General features: G+C 36.9%; 1 protein-coding gene across 1 annotated transcript in view; it reads left to right on the plus strand.

Moving 5' to 3' along the window:
• The first annotated feature begins 3,799 nt into the window (after window positions 1-3,799).
• FAM186A (family with sequence similarity 186 member A) overlaps window positions 3,800-16,167 on the plus strand; it is a 74,167-nt gene continuing 61,799 nt past the window's right edge. The window contains 1 exon segment of the mRNA XM_044915203.1: window positions 3,800-3,991. Coding sequence (XP_044771138.1) covers window positions 3,824-3,991 — 168 coding nt within the window. The 5' untranslated portion in view covers window positions 3,800-3,823.

A 16,167-nucleotide genomic window follows, 5' to 3' on the forward strand; every position in this document is an offset into this window, starting at 1 on the left:
AGCCGCTGCGGCCTGACCCGCCCAGTCCCACCTCCCTTGAAAGAGCAACTGCTTCCGGTTCTAGAGAACAATTGCTTCCGGGAGAAGAGAAACCCCTCGTCGCGCTCAACTTTTGCGCTACCTTTTCCAGCGGCAGCATTGGGAGGTACTATCAACAGTCCTGGGGGGAGGAGGGAAGCGATCAGAGGAAAGCACCATTCCGTACCACGGGGGTGTGTAAAAATCTTATTGACGCATTTTATCCCTCGCCAAACGGCGGGCTACCACTGCTATAATTACGCAGTTTTCATAGTTCAAAATCTAGATCTGATGAAAAGCCGAGCTTGTGTGAAGTGTACTGGACAGACGCCCAATCCTTCCGAAAATTTGGCGGCTCGGAGAAGGAAAGTAGAGAAGAAAAAAAGCGAGTAGCAGTTACAGTAAATATATTAATAGCAGCTGCTGTATATTGAATGCTTACTATGTGCCTGGCATTATTCTAAGTATTTTATGAGAATTAATCTTTTAAAAACCGCATGCAATAGATATTATCCCCATTTTACAGTTGAAGGAGCCCTCTAGAAGTGCGGGTTTCCCTTAAAAACGCCTTTAAAGAACTTTGCCCTGTGTTCGCTTAAATCAGGTACCCACATCTAAGCCACTTAATATGGTGATGTTCTGTCACTGTCACTTCAAATGAAGTACAATAAAAACAAAATTTTAAAAATGGTCTTTATACTTTTCTGTTAGATGATCCAAATTTCTTATTATCTTCAGCAATACCTAGTAAGCTTTATCCTTCCCTATCACTCCCACTTCTATATCCTAGTTCAGACACTTATCTTTTGAAATAATTATGTCTTGATCTTTTCCACTGATTTTTCCCATTCTATTATTTCAAAAATCTTTCTAAATTAAAGGTTTCATTTTCACCAAACTGTTACTTGCTTTCAAGACCTTACCATTCTGATCCCATGTAATCTCCCTTACTTTATCTCTAATGAATCTACTCACTTGTTTACTTGAATACCAAATTAATTTCTCCATCAAATTCCTGGTATTTGTGTTCCATCCTCTCCCTAATCTGATCTACAGTAGACTCAACATTACTTCATCTCAGTTAAACCAGTCTCCTCACCTTTCCCCTGAAAGACAAAACTCAACACTCACCTCCAAAGCCATGGCTCAAGGTGTCTTCACTATCTGGAACGCCTTCATTTGTCAATCAACTTTCTCTCTCCATAGGGTTTTCCCAAAGACACTGCTCCCCACAGATTTCTTCTTCATGTCCCTTATTAGCACTTGAATAGTCTATCTTAAATTATTTTCTTTTTTTCGTTTTTTAGTTTCTTCACTGGTGCCCTATAGTATATTCTTCACATTCTAAGATAATGCTGGCCACATAGTAGTAGTATCACTCAACAAATGCTTGCCAAACTGAAAGGTAAGGAGGGAGCTTTTAAATTTTGCTTTAAAAAAGCCTTCATTTCCAGTTGCTGATGAATCCCATGCTGCATAAAAAATATGAGAGAGGGAGAGAGCACAATAATGCTAAATTAGTTTAGTTGACAAGCATGCAGGCTGCTTTGTGAATGCCTACTGGGATAAGCAATGTAAAAAAAAATCAAGAGAAATGAAAGTTATTTAAGGATCTCACAATCTAATATTATCAAAAAAGTACTTAAACAGATTAATTGATAAGTTCAAGAAATGCTGGATAATGATGGATATTTTAATCAAACTTAACATTTACCAAAATAATTCTTAATTGCGGTCCTTTCAGAAAACATTTTTAACTTCCTTGAATGGACTTAATTGTGATTTGTAGAAAAGGAGGGAGTAATTTTTATGACTGGGTGTGAGGGGACGCAATTAACAATAAAAAAGTATTCTGGGGCTTAGAACTAAGTTTCCATAGGAATTGAGTCTGAAACGATAATGAATATCCAAATTTTGGAAAATTTCTGAGGAGGAACTGAGGAAGAATATGTCAAAGGTTTAAAACAAACAAAACCCCTAAAACACAGCCTCTGGTTTTGAGAAGTTCACCAACTAATGGACAGAGACAAATAATAGTTACATTCCAGTGAGATAAGTACTATAATAGGAAGTTTACAAAGTGTTTTGGGAACACAGAGGAGGGGTTAACTTAGACAATGAGATATTAGAAGGGAGAATATTTAATTTGCTCTCTCTATATTGATTCATTTCTCAAAGGCAACTACTTTATGTTCCCCTGTCTCCCATTCTCTGAAGGACTGAAATACATAAATTGTTTAACTTCACAAGTTAGCAAGGACTCAACATAGGACTAAGTTTACAATAAGAACTCAACATAGGAAGTTGTATAAAGTCAAAAACCTAAAAGATGATACTATGTAGTTTGTGAATACATGCACCTGTAGTAAAACTATATAAACAGAGACTAGACATAAATACATCAAATTCATGACTGTCATTGTCTCTGTAAAGGGACAGAGGGGAAGGAAGGAGTCTAGGGAGAACACTAAAAGGGATCTCTAATGCTTTATTTTATTTAAAAATTTCTGAAGCAGGGGCGCCTGGATGGCTCAGTCAGTTAAGCCACTGCCTTCGGCTCAGGTCATCATCTTGGGATCCTGGGATTGAGCCCTGCATGGGGCTTCCCTGCTCAGTAGGGAGTCTGTTCCTCCCTCTCCCTCTGACCCTTCCCTCTGCTCATGCTCATGCTTTCACGCATGCTCTCTCTCTCTCAAATGAATAAATTTTTTTAAAATCTTAAAAAAAAATTTCTGAAGCAAATATGACAAAATGTTAATATTTGTTCATTCTATGTGATAGGCACATGGCTATTTGTTATATTACTTTCTGTACCGTTTCATATTTTTTTTTTTTTAAAGATTTTATTTATTTATTTGACAGAGAGAGAGACACAGCGAGAGAGGGAACACAAGCAGGGGGAGTGGGAGAGGGAGAAGCAGGCTTCCCGTGGAGCAGGGAGCCCGATGTGGGGCTCGATCCCAGGACCTGGAATCATGACCTGAGCCGAAGGCAGACGCCCAACGACTGAGCCACCCAGGCGCCCCTGGTTTCATATTTTTTAATAAATAAAAAAGCTACACAGCTAACAAAACTACCCTATCCTTTAATTGCTCCAGTGTCTTAAATCCTTTCACCTCCTCTGCAATCAAAGGAGCTGCCCAGAGTAGTCCTCTCAGTAACAAAGCAGCATCCAGTTTTCCCTTCAATTTCTCCAGCCAGCTATGGAATTTCAAAACCTTCTTCGGTCACGTTCCTTGGAAAAATGAATAACTAGGCAGTGCAAAGAGTGTGATCTTCATCCAAATAATAGTTTCCAAATTATTACATGTCTAGGACAAGTTGAGGGGCAGCTGAGGACGTTGTAACACAACTAGTCAATTACAGGTTTAAAATTCTTAAGCAAAACCTCAGGAAGAGAGAAGAATCAGGAGTTACATTTGATATACTGGATCTTGAATTCTAACACCTAGATTATAAGCTTATTTAAGCAAGGCTATATCTTCTATTTCTTTTAGCGTTCCTGTTGTCTATTTCCTACCCTCCCTTCCCCCTACCATCACAGCATATAGATAGAATGCCTAGTTCTCTGCATATAGTAAGCACTCTAGAGATGTTTGAGTCACTGATGTCACAATGGATCTACTATGACATCACCAGGACTGGAATACCATGGTTAGCAACAAATTAGGGTAAGCCACAACCTCTGGGAGCAGAAAGACCTCTTCTAGCTTCCTTGTGGACACCTTTATTAGCATTTGCCTATATTCCGTGAAAAAAGAAGAAATAAAAGAAAATCACTCAGCTTTTCAAAGGATTTATCAAAATGCAAAGTGGGATAGACGGCGAATCTGAATCAGAAAAAGAAGTTGAGGATTCCATCATGTCCAGAAAAGCCCTTTATAAATCAGGGGTCCCTCAGCTGGAGATCCCATTTGCAGTACAGAATGTCATCTCTAGGATCGAGCAAGCACAGCTTTATCGAGCCAGAGAGGTAGGTCGTCAATGCGAAGTTTACAGATTACAACTGTTTTTTAACCTTCAATGATAAGCTACATTTTTTGAACTCATTTTATTTTCATGATCTTTGACTGTGTTTGAGGTAACTTTAATTTCAAATGACAATTTCACCTGACTCTGTGGATAACATGCTCCAATTTTGTTAGTCTCTTTTACTTTCCTATCAGAATTAATTAAGCCTTTTAAGAAATAAATCACATGTGCTACTGAGTGATTGGGATAGAAAGAAAAATAAAAATCTATAGCTAATATTGATATCTAATTTCAGTCAATAGTTTTCATTTGTTCTCAACTAAACTTTTATCAAATAGCTTTAACATGAAGAAATATAGTTTGGTTTGAATTCCAGCTCTGGAAAGTGGATTTGTTGGCCAGTAGAAACCCGAGGACAATGAACAAAAGCTTGAATAATACAACAATCCAATAAACTCCAAACAATTAAGGGTATACTGCGTTCTGTTCTCTCAGAATACAACAAAATCAGGTTAAAAGAAATTAATTCAAGTAAGTTTTTTCCTATGTTTAAGGAGTGCTAAATATTTGTACTTTCTCATTCTCCAAATAAACTTACTCCTGCTCCAACTCCCCACAACTAACAACAGTAACCTGGTGTTTGCTTTTAACACCTTTATTGAGGTATAACTGACACATAATAAGCTGTATATATTTTTAAGTATACAAGTTTTGATATATATAAACACCTGTGAAAACCTCATCACAATCAACATAATGAACTTACCCGTCACCCCAAAAAGTTTCCTTACGCTTAGTTACAATTCTTCCCACATACCCTTCACAACCCCCCACCCCAATCTCTAGGCAACTGCCAATCTGCTTTTTCTGTCCCTATAGATTATTTTGCATTTTAAAATAATTTTATATAAGTGGAATCATACAGCATCTACTTTCTCTCAAATAAATAAAATCTTTAAAAAAAGATTCTTATTCCCTCACCCTCTGCCCCCAAAAATGAAATTGGCTATGAATATTTGTATATTTATTCATGACTTATTTTATAGACATATTTATATAAACATTTCATTTCTTTGGGATAAATACTTAGGTTGGAATGGCTGGGTCACACAGTATATAAATGTTCAATTTTTTAAAAACTACCAAACTTTTGGGGCGCCTGGATGGCTCAGTCGTTAAGCGTCTGCCTTCGGCTCAGGTCATGATCTCAGGGTCCTGGGATTGAGCCCCACATCGGGCTCCCTGCTCAGCGGGAAGCCTGCTTCTCCCTCTCCCACTCCCCCTGCTTGTGTTCCCTCTCTCGCTGTGTATCTCTCTGTCAAATAAATAAAATCTTTAAAAAAAAACAAAACTACCAAACTTCTAAAAAGTGGTTATACATCTGTTGGCCATCTGGATGTCTTCTTTGGAAAAATGTCTATTCATGTCTTTGCCCATTTTTAAACTGGATTATTTATTTTTGGGTGTTGAGTTTTATAAGTTCTTTATATATTTTGGATACTAATCCTTTATCAGATATGTCATTTGCAAATATCTTCTCCCATTCTGTAGGTTGCCTTTAAGTTTTTTGATTGTTTCCTTTGCTGTGCAGAGCTTTTTATTTTGGGGCGCTTGGGTAGCTCAGGTGTTAAGCGTCTGCCTTCGGCTCAGGTCATGATCCCAGGGTCCTGAGATCGAGCCCCACATCGGGCTCCCTGCTCAGTGGGGAGCCTGCTTCTCCCTCTCCCACTCCCCCTACTTGTGTTCCCTCTCTCGCTGTCTCTCTCTCTGTCAAATAAATAAATAAAATCTTAAAAAAAAAGCTTTTTATTTTGATAAAGCCCCAATACCTTATTTTTGCTTTTGTTTCCCTTAGCTCAGGAGACCTATGTCAAAGAGGTTACTACCTGTGTTCTCCTCTAGGATTTTAATGGATTCCTGTCTCACATTGAGGTCTTTAGATCCATTTTGAATATATTTTTGTATATGGTATATGAAAGGGGTCCAGTTTCATTCTTATGCATGTTGCTGTCCAGTTTTCCCAACACCATTTATTGAAGAGACTATCTTTTCTCCATTGGATATTCTTTCCTGCTTTGTCGAAGATTAATTGACCATATAGTTGTGGGTTCATTTCTGGGTTTTCTATTTTGTTCTATTGAATTATGTGTCTATTTTTGTGCCAATACCATCATCAGGGAAATACAAATCAAAACTACAATGAGATATCACCTCACACCTGTCAGAATGGCTAAAATTAAGAACACAGGAAATAACAGGTGTTGGCAAGGATGCCAAGAAAGAGAAAAACTCTTACACTGTTGGTGGGAATGCAAACTGGTGCAGCCACTCCGGAAAATAGTATGGAGGTTCCTCAAAAAGTTAAAAATTGAACTATCCTACGACCCGGCAACTGCACTACTAGGTATTTACCCAAAGGATACAAAAATACTGATTTGAAGGGATACATGCACCCCTATATTTACAGCAGCATTATCAACAATAGCCAAATTATGGAAAAAGCCCAAATGTCCATCAACTGATGAATGGATAAAGAAGATGTGGTATACACATACAATGGAATATTACTCAGCCATAAAAAGAATGAAATCTTGCATTTGCAACGATGTGGATGGAGCCAGAGAGTAGTATGCTAAGTGATATAAGTCAGTCAGAGAAAGACGAATACCATTTGATTTCACTCATATGTGGAATTTAAGAAACAAAACAAATGAACATGGTTGGGAGTGGGGAAGAGAGGCAAACAAGTAACTAACTCTTAACTATAGACAACAAACTGATGGTTACCAGAGGGGAGGTGGGTGGGAGGATGGGTTAAATAGAGAAAGGGAATAAGGAGTGCACTTGTGAGGAGCACCGGGTGTTTTGTGGGAGCGTGGAATAATATTGTACACCTGAAAATAATATTACACTGTATGTTAACTAACTGGAATTTAAATTAAAACTTTTAAAAAAGTGGTTATACTATTTTATATTCCCACAAGCAGTATATGAGATTTGCAGTTGCTCCACATCTTTATCAACACCTGATGTTGTCGGTCTTTTTAATTTTAACCATTCCAAAAGGTATACAATAGTATCTCATTGTGGTTTTAATTTGCAGTTTCATAATGACTAATGATTTTGAGCAACTTTCCACAAGTTTATTTGCACTCAGTATGTCTTCTTTGGTAGTTCAAATATTTTGACCATATTTTAAAAGCTTGTAAGTCTAGGTTCTTATTATTGAGTTTTGAGTATTTTTATGTATTTTGATTGCAACTTTTAGCAGATAAGTGATTTGCAAATATTTTTTCCCATTCCATGGCTTGTCTTTTTCTACTAATTGTGTCTTTCAAAGAACAAAATTCCTTAGTCCAATTTATCAATGTTTTCTTTCTTTCGAAGCAAACTTTGACTAACCCAAGGTCACAAACATTTTCTCCTATGTATTCTAGGAATTTTACATTTAGGTCTATGGTTCATTTTGTCTTAATCTTTGTATATGATATCAGATATTGATTGAGATATTGTGGGTTTTTTTTAGACAATTATTCTAGATCCATTTGTTTAAAAGACTATCCCTTCTCCATTGCATTGCACCTTTATTGAAAATTAATTAACCATATATGTATGAATTTATGGACTCTCTAGTCCGTTCTCTTGATCTATTTATCTATGTTTATGCTAATACTACAATGTCTTGATTACTGAGGGTTTTTGGTCTTTTGTTTGTTTTTTGATTACTGAGGTTTTATGATAATTCTTGAAATCATAAACTTTTAGTTCTCCAACTTTGTTGTTTTTCAATTATGCCCAACTTCTCTCACATCTTCCTTTTACCCTCATTTCCTCTTCTTGGGCTTCTTTCTCTGGCGTGACACACTCAAACACTCATAACCTAAAAACTGTCTCTATCTACACTGCTTTCTCCCTTTGCATTTCCATATAAAATTTAGAATCAGGCTGTCAAATTCTACTGGGGGAAAAAGCCTACTGCTATAGATCAATTCGGGGAGAATTGAGAACTTAATTTTGAGTCTTCTGACCTGTGAAAACAGCATATCTCTGTTTTTATTTAGGTCTAATTTTTTCTCAGAAGTGCTAGGCCTTGCATATCTTTTGTTAGATTTGTCCCTAAGTATTTCATATTTTTTTACTATTGCGAATAGTATTGCTTTTTAATTTCCATTCTCAATTGTTCACAACTAATATATAGAAATACAATAGATTTTTGTGTGTTCATCTTGTATAATAAAACCTAGTTATGAGTCCTCATAGATTTTCTTTATACTTTCTTTGGGATTTTCTATATAGACAACCCTGTTATATGCTAAAAGAGGCAGTTTGATTCCCCTTTTCATATCTGTGTGCATTTCAAATTTGTTTTTGGGGGGAGGGAGGAAAATAAATAAACTTCCTTTTTAATTTACTGAGTAGTCAAGGAACTCCAGTATAAAGTTGAATAGAAGTGGTGAAACATCCTTGCTTTCTTCTTGATGTTAAGGAAAAGCATTCAGTCTTCCCCCATTGAGTATGATAGTAGCAGTATATTTTTTTATGGCATTCTTTATCAAGTTGGGGAAATTCTCTTCTTTTCCCACCTTGCTGATATTTTTAATCAGGAATAGATACTGGGTTTTATCAAAAGGTTTTCCTGCATCTATTGGGATAGTCATGTTTGTTTGTTTTGTCTTTTAGAATCTGTTAAAATAGGGAATTACATTGATTTATGACTGATAAACCAACCTTGCATTTTTTGGATAAATTACATTTACTCATAATGTAGCGTTCTTTTTATTATCTTGTATTCAATTTGCTAAAATTTTGTTAATTTTGTGTCTATGTTTATAAAACATATTAGTCTGTAGTTTTCTTTTAATACCTTGGTTTTGGCATCAGACTAATGCTAGCTTTATAGACTCAGAATTATTCTTTTCAATTTTCTGTAAGACTTTTTGAGAATTGGCATTTCCTTTTATGTTTGATAGAAACCCACTAAGTGTTTGGGTGGGGTAGGAGAAATAATCAATGGAACCATCTAGACTTGTGGTTTAACTCATAGGAAAGTTTTAAACTAGAAATTCAATTCTAAAAAATTGTACAGCTATTCAGGTTATCTGTCTTCTTTTTTTAAAAAAATTTTATTTATTTGTGTGAAAGAAAGACAGAGAGAGCACAAGCAGAGGGAGGGGCAAAGGGAGAGGGACAAGCAGACTACCCACTGGGCGGGGAGCCTGATGCAGGGCTTGATCCCAGGACCCCAAGATTGAGACTTGAGCCGAAGTCAGACACTTAATGAACTGAGCCACCCAGGCACCCCTCAGGTTATCCGTCTTCTTGAGTGAGCTTTCACAGTTTGTGTCTTGTAATTTGTCCATTTTATCTTACATCATTTTACTGGCCCAAAGTTGTTCATAATAATCCCTTATTATCCCTTTATTATCTGTAGAATCTGTAATAATATCACTTTTCATTTCTGATATTAGCAATTTGTCTTCTCTCTCTCTTATCTATCTGGCTAGAGGTTTATCAATTTTATTGTTATTTTCAAAGAACCAACTTTTTTTTAAAGATTTTACTTTTGGGGGTCAACTGGGTGGCTCAGCCGGTACGTGTCTGCCTCTTAGGGTCCTGGGATTGAGCCTGGTATCAGGCTACCTGCTCACCGGGGGTCTGCTACTCCCTCTCCCTCTGCCTCTGCCCCCAACTCGTGTTCGATCTCTCTTTCTCTCAAACAAATAAGTAAAATCTTAAAAAAAAAAAAAAGATTAAAAAAAAAAAAAAAGATTTTACTTTTTTAAAGATTTATTTATTTATTTTAGAGAGCGAGTGAGCAAGACACAAAATTAACAAAATTTTAGCAAATTGAATACAAGATAATAAAAAATCTTCAAGCAGATTCCCAGCTGAGCGCAGAGCCTGATGCAGGGCTTGATCCCACCAGGACCCTGAGATCATGACTTGAGCCAAAATCAAGAGTCAGCCGCTCAACTGACTGAGCCACCCAGGTGCCCCTAAAGATTTCATTTTTAAGTAATCTCTACACCTAAGTTGGGGCTTGACCTCACAGCCCCAAAATCAAGAGTCACATGCTCTACCGACTGAGCCCCAAAGAACTAGCTTTTGATTTCACAGATTTTAATTCTGTGTTCTATTTTACTGATTTCCACACTGACCTTTATTATTTCATTTACACTATTTACTTAGAGGAGTAGAATTTCTGGCTCATATAGTAATTCTATTTTTCATTTTTTGAGAAACTGCCTTACTTTTTTTGTAGTGGCTACAGTATTTTATGTTCCCATCAGCAGTGCACAAGGGTTCCAGTTTCTCCACATCCTCACCAACACTTGTTATTTTTTTTCCTTTCTGATAACAGCCATCTTAATGGGTGTGAAGTATCTCATTGTGGCTTTGATTTGCATTTCCCTAATGACTAGTGATGTTGAGCATCTTCTCATGTGCTTGTTGGCCATGTATATACACTCTTTGGGGAAATGTCTATTCAAATCCTTTGCCCATTTTGGGACTGGGTTTGTTCTTGTTGAGTTCTAGAAGTCTTTATATATTCTGGATATTAACCATTTATCAGATATATGATTTGCAAATATTTTCCTCCATTCTGTGTATTGGCTTTTTGCTGTGTTGATAGTTGTGATAGTTAATTTTATGTGTCAACTTGAGTGGGCTACAGCGTGCCCAGACATTTAGTCAAAATTCTGAGTAAGTCTGTGAAGATGTCTCTGGATGACATTAAACTTGAATCGGACTAAGTAAAGCAGAATGTCTTCTCTAATGTGGGTGGGTCTCATCCAATCAATTAAAAACCTAAATAGAACAAAAAGGGAGCTCTACCTCCCTGCCTTCCTTGAGCTGGGACATTAGTCTTTTCCTGCCTTCAAATATGAACTGAAACATTAGCATTTTTTGAGTCTTGAGCCTGCTGACTTTTGGACTGGACCTATACCATAGGCTCTACTGGGTTTCCAGCTTGGCAACTGAAAATCGTGAGACTGCTTAGCCTCCATAATCATGTGAACCAATTCTTTATAATAAATCTCTATACATATATATATATGTATAGAGATATATATATGTGTGTATGTGTATACACACATACACACATATATATGTATTTTTAAAATAGATCTTCATATATATTTATCTACCTGTGTACATATATATCCCATTGTTTCTGTTTCTCTGGAGAAACCTGACTAATACTACTAACACAGATTCTGGTATAGAGAGAGTGGTTCTGGAGAAACAGAATCTTAAGGATAAGTTTTCTGAATTGGGTTTAGGATTTCTAGAATTGGCTTTCTAATCTGATTAGACTTAAAGATATGAATGACTCCATTTCCAGTATTAAAAAGAGCATTGATAGTCCTTGGCATGGTCTGTCAATTAAGATATGTAAAATATCACTATTGGATACTCCTAATCAACTGCTTATAAGAAGCAGGAATCTGGGTAACTGTGTATATGATACTTTCAAACATTTTTGGCAAACTAATAAATACAATGAGACTGGTTGGTTGCTCCTAATGTCACTGGATAAAGTGGGGGAATAAAAGGTTGAGCTCAGGGGTTTGACTTTCTAGCTCAAGCACCACATGAATGACCTGAAAGCTCCCGTGTGTGTTCTGAAGGAGACCCTTATTTCACCAGATCTGAAATGCACAGATAGAATAGACCTAGTCAGCAGCTGGCAGAATCCTCACATTGATTCCTTGACCTGTGGAGTAAAGGTTATTATGGTGGGAAATGCCAAGTGGAAGCCACTAGAACTTCCTTTACTTAAGAAAATAGTAAACCGGGGCGCCTGGGTGGCTCAGTTGGTTAAGCGACTGCCTTCGGCTCAGGTCATGGTCCTGGAGTCCCGGGATCGAGTCCCGCATCGGGCTCCCTGCTCGGCAGGGAGTCTGCTTCTCCCTCTGACCCTCCTCCCTCTCATGCTCTCTGTCTTTCATTCTCTCTCTCGCAAATAAATAAATAAAATCTTTTAAAAAAAGAAAGAAAGAAAATAGTAAACCAATAGCAATACTGCATCTCTAGAGAGATTGCAGAAATAAGTCCCACCATCAAGGAAAGATGCAAGAGTGTAGATTCCTATCATCTCTTCATTCAACTTGCCTCTTTGGCCTGTGCAGAAGACAGATGGATCTTGGAGACTAAAAGTGGATTATTGTAAAATTAACTAACCAAGTGGTAACTCCAATTGCAGCTGTGTCCCAGATGTTTCATTGCTTGAGTAAATTAACACATCCTCTGGTATCTGGTATGTAGCTACTGATCTGACAAATGGTTTTACTTCATACCTGTCAATAAGGACCACCAGAAGCAGTTTCAATACACTTTCACTGGCCTATCAGGGACGTATCTACTCTCTAGTTTGGTAGAATCCACTAGTGAAGTCATCTGGCCTAGGGTTTTTCTTTATTGGAAGGTTTTTTGTTACTGATTTGTTTTCCTTTATAGTTAGAAGTCTTTTCAGATACTATATTTCTTTGTATTTCAGTCTTCATATGTTTTGTGCTTTTAGGAATCTTTCCATTTCATCTAGGCTATCCAGTTGGGTGGCATGTGACATACAACTATTCATATCACCCTCTAATAATCCTGTTTATTTCTGTAGAATCAGTAGTAATATCCCCATGTTGGTTTCTAATTTTAGTAATTTAAGTCTTCTCTCTCTTTTTTTTTTTTAGTCAGTCTAGCTAAAGGTTTGTCAATGTTGGTTCTTTTTAGAAGAAGCAACTTTTGTTTCATTGTTTTTCTCTACTCTTTTATTATGTCTGCTCTAATGTTTACTAATTCCTTCCTTCTGCTAGCTTTGGGTTTTTAATTATTTTTTTCTAGTTCCTTAACATGTAAAGTTAGGTTATTGACTTGAGATATTTTTCATGTAAACTTCCTAGAAATTTTTTTCCTACAAATTTCCTTTTTAGCACTGCTTTTGCTACATCCCATAAATTTTGGTATGTTATGTTTTCATTTTCATCCATATGTATTTTCTAATGTTCCTTGTGATTTTCTTTGACCCACTTACTGCTTAAGAATGTGTCCATTTCCACACACGTGAATTTTCTAGTTTTTTTTTTCTGTGATTGGATTCTAACTTTTTCTCATTGTGATTGGAAAAAAATGCTTTGTATGATATATTTTTTAATATATTGAAATTTATTTTGTGGCCTAACATATGGTCTCTCCTGGAGAATGTCCCACATGCACTTGAGAAAATTGTGTATTCTGTTGTTTGATGAAGTGTTCTGTATACATCTGTTATATCTAGATGGTTTACTGTGTTGTTTTAGTCCTTTATTTCCTAACTTATCTTCTGTCTAGTTGTTCTGTTATTGAAAGTGAAGTACTGAAGTCTCCCACCATTGTAGAACTGCTTCTCCCTTCAATTCTGTCAGTTTTCACTTCTTAAATTTTGACAGTCTGTTATTTAGGTGCATAAATGTTTTTAACTGTTTTTTCTTGCTGTATTGAACCTATTATTACTATCTCTTGTAATATTTTTTTAGAGGAGGAAGGGTCCGAGGGAGAGGGAGAGAGAATCTTAAGCAGGTTCCATGCCTAGCACAGAGCTTGATCTCACGACCCTGAGATCATGACCTAAGCCAAAGTCAAGAGTCAGACGCTTAAAGTGACTGAGCCACCCAGGTAACCTTCTTGTGATCTTTTTTTATTTAAAGTCTGTTTGAGGGGCGCCTGGGTGGCTCAGTTGGTTAAGCGACTGCCTTCGGCTCAGGTCATGATCCTGGAGTCCCGGGATCGAGTCCCGCATCGGGCTCCCTGCTCGGCGAGGAGCCTCCTTCTCTCTCTGACCCTCCCCCCTCTCATGTACTCTCTCTCATTCTCGCTCTCTCAAATAAATAAATAAAATCTTTAAAAAATAATAAAAATAAAAAAATAAAGTCTGTTTGGTCTGATATATTTAATATAGACACTCAGATCTCTTTTTGTTATTATTTGTATGGAATATCTTTTCCCATTCTTTCATTTTCAACCCCTTTGGATCTTTGGATTTAAAACAAGTCTCTTAGGGGCGCCTGGGTGGCTCAGTCGTTAAACGTCTGCCTTCAGCTCAGGGTCCTGGGATTGAGCCCCACATTGGGCCTCCCTGCTCAGTGGGGAGCCTGCTTCTCTCTCTCCCACTCCCCCTGCTTGTGTTCCCTCTCTCGCTGTGTCTCTGTGTCAAATAAATAAATAAAAATATTTAAAATGAGTCTTTTATAAACAGCATATAGATGAACCATAGCTAAAAATCTAGTCTGCCAATTGTTATGTTTTGATAAGATGGTTTAATCCATAAAATTTAAAGTAATTACTAATAACAAGGGACTCAATTTTTGCCATTTTGTTATTTGTTTTCTCTTTGCATTATATCTTTTCCCCACTCATTTTTTGCATTATTGTCATCTTTTGTGTTTAGATGATTTTTTTTTTTTAGTGAAATGTTTTTATTTTATTTTATTTATTTAAGTAATCTCTACATGGGGCTTGAACTCATGACCACAAGACCAAGAGTCACACACTCTTCTGACTGAGCCAGACATGTGCCCCTTTAGTGAAATGTTTTGATTCCCTTCTCATTTCCTTTTGTGTATATTCTATACATATTTTCTTTGTGGTTACAAATAATATTGTAAAGTTATACACTCTTAGTTTGAATTTATACTAGCTTAACTTTAATCACATAAAACAACTTTGCCCCTATACCGTTCTGTCCCCACTCCTTTCAGTTACTGATGTCACAAATTACATCTGTACATTGTGTGCCCCCAAACAGACTAATAATTGTTTTTTATGCATTTGTATTTTACAATTTTTTTAAAAGATTTTATTTATTTATTTGACAGAGAGAGACACAGCAAGAGAGGGAACACAAGCAGGAGGAGTGGGAGAGGGAGAAGCAAGCTTCCCGCCGAGCAGGGAGCCCGATGTGGGGCTCGATCCCAGGACCCTGGGATCATGACCCAAGCCCAAGGCAGACGCTTAACGACTGAGCCACCCAGGCGCCCCTGCATTTGTATTTTAAATAATGTAGAAAATAAGAAATGGAGTTATAAATCAAAATTACAATACTACTAGCTTTTGTAATTGCCTGTGTATTTGCCTTTATCAGAGATCTTTATTTCTCCACAGAATTTTGAATACTTTCATTTCAACCTGAAGGACTCTTTTTAGCATACCTTATAGGACAGGTCCAGTGGTGATGTACTTTCTCAGCTTTTGTTTGTCTGGTAATGTCTTAATTCCTTTTTTTTTTTTTTTTAAAGATTTTATTTATTTATTTGAGAGAGAGAGAATGAGAGAGAGAGAACACATGAGAGGGGATAGGGTCAGAGGACGAAGCAGACTCCCTGCCGAGCAGGGAGCCCGATGCGGGACTCGATCCAGGGTCTCCAGAATCATGACCTGAGCCGAAGGCAGTCGCTTAACCAACTGAGCCACCCAGGCGCCCCTTAATTCCTTATTTTTGAAAGACAATTTTGCCAGATATAGAATTTTTGGTTCACATTTTCTTCCTCTCAGCACTTTGAAAACATCAACCCACTGACTTCTGGTCTCCAAAGTTTCTGATGAAAATTCTACTAATAATAATCTTAATGGGAATCCTTTGTATGTGATGAGTTGTGTCTCTGTTGCTATTTTCAACATTTTCTCTTTGGCTTTCAACAGTTTATTATTTGTCTCAGCATGGGTCTCTTTGAGTTTAGCCCACTTGGATTCATTGAGCTTCTTAAATTTGTAGATTCATGTATTTCCTTAAGTTTGGGAAGCTTTCAGCCATTAATTCTTTAAATAATCTGTTGCTTTCTCTTGTCTTCTTTATGGACTCCCACAATGTGTATATTGCTTTCTTAATGGTGTCCCCCAGATCCCCCAGGTTCTGTTCACTTTTATCTTTCTGTTCCTCAGACTTTATCATTTCAATTGTCTTATCTTCAAGTTTGCTGATTCTTTCTTCTGCATGCTTAAAAATGCTTTTGAATCCTTCTAGTAGAGACTTCTTTCTTTCTTTCTTTCTTTCTTTTTCTTTCTTTCTTTCTTTCAGTTTCAGATATACTTCTCAACTCCAGAATTTCCTCTTGTATCCTTTTTATGTTTTTTTTATCTCTTTACTGATATTTCTGTTGTGTTCATACGTAATTTTTCTGACCTGTCCATGTCTTCCTTTAA

Source organism: Neomonachus schauinslandi, chromosome 5, assembly GCF_002201575.2.
Source record: "Neomonachus schauinslandi chromosome 5, ASM220157v2, whole genome shotgun sequence".
NCBI classification, from domain to species: domain Eukaryota; kingdom Metazoa; phylum Chordata; class Mammalia; order Carnivora; family Phocidae; genus Neomonachus; species Neomonachus schauinslandi.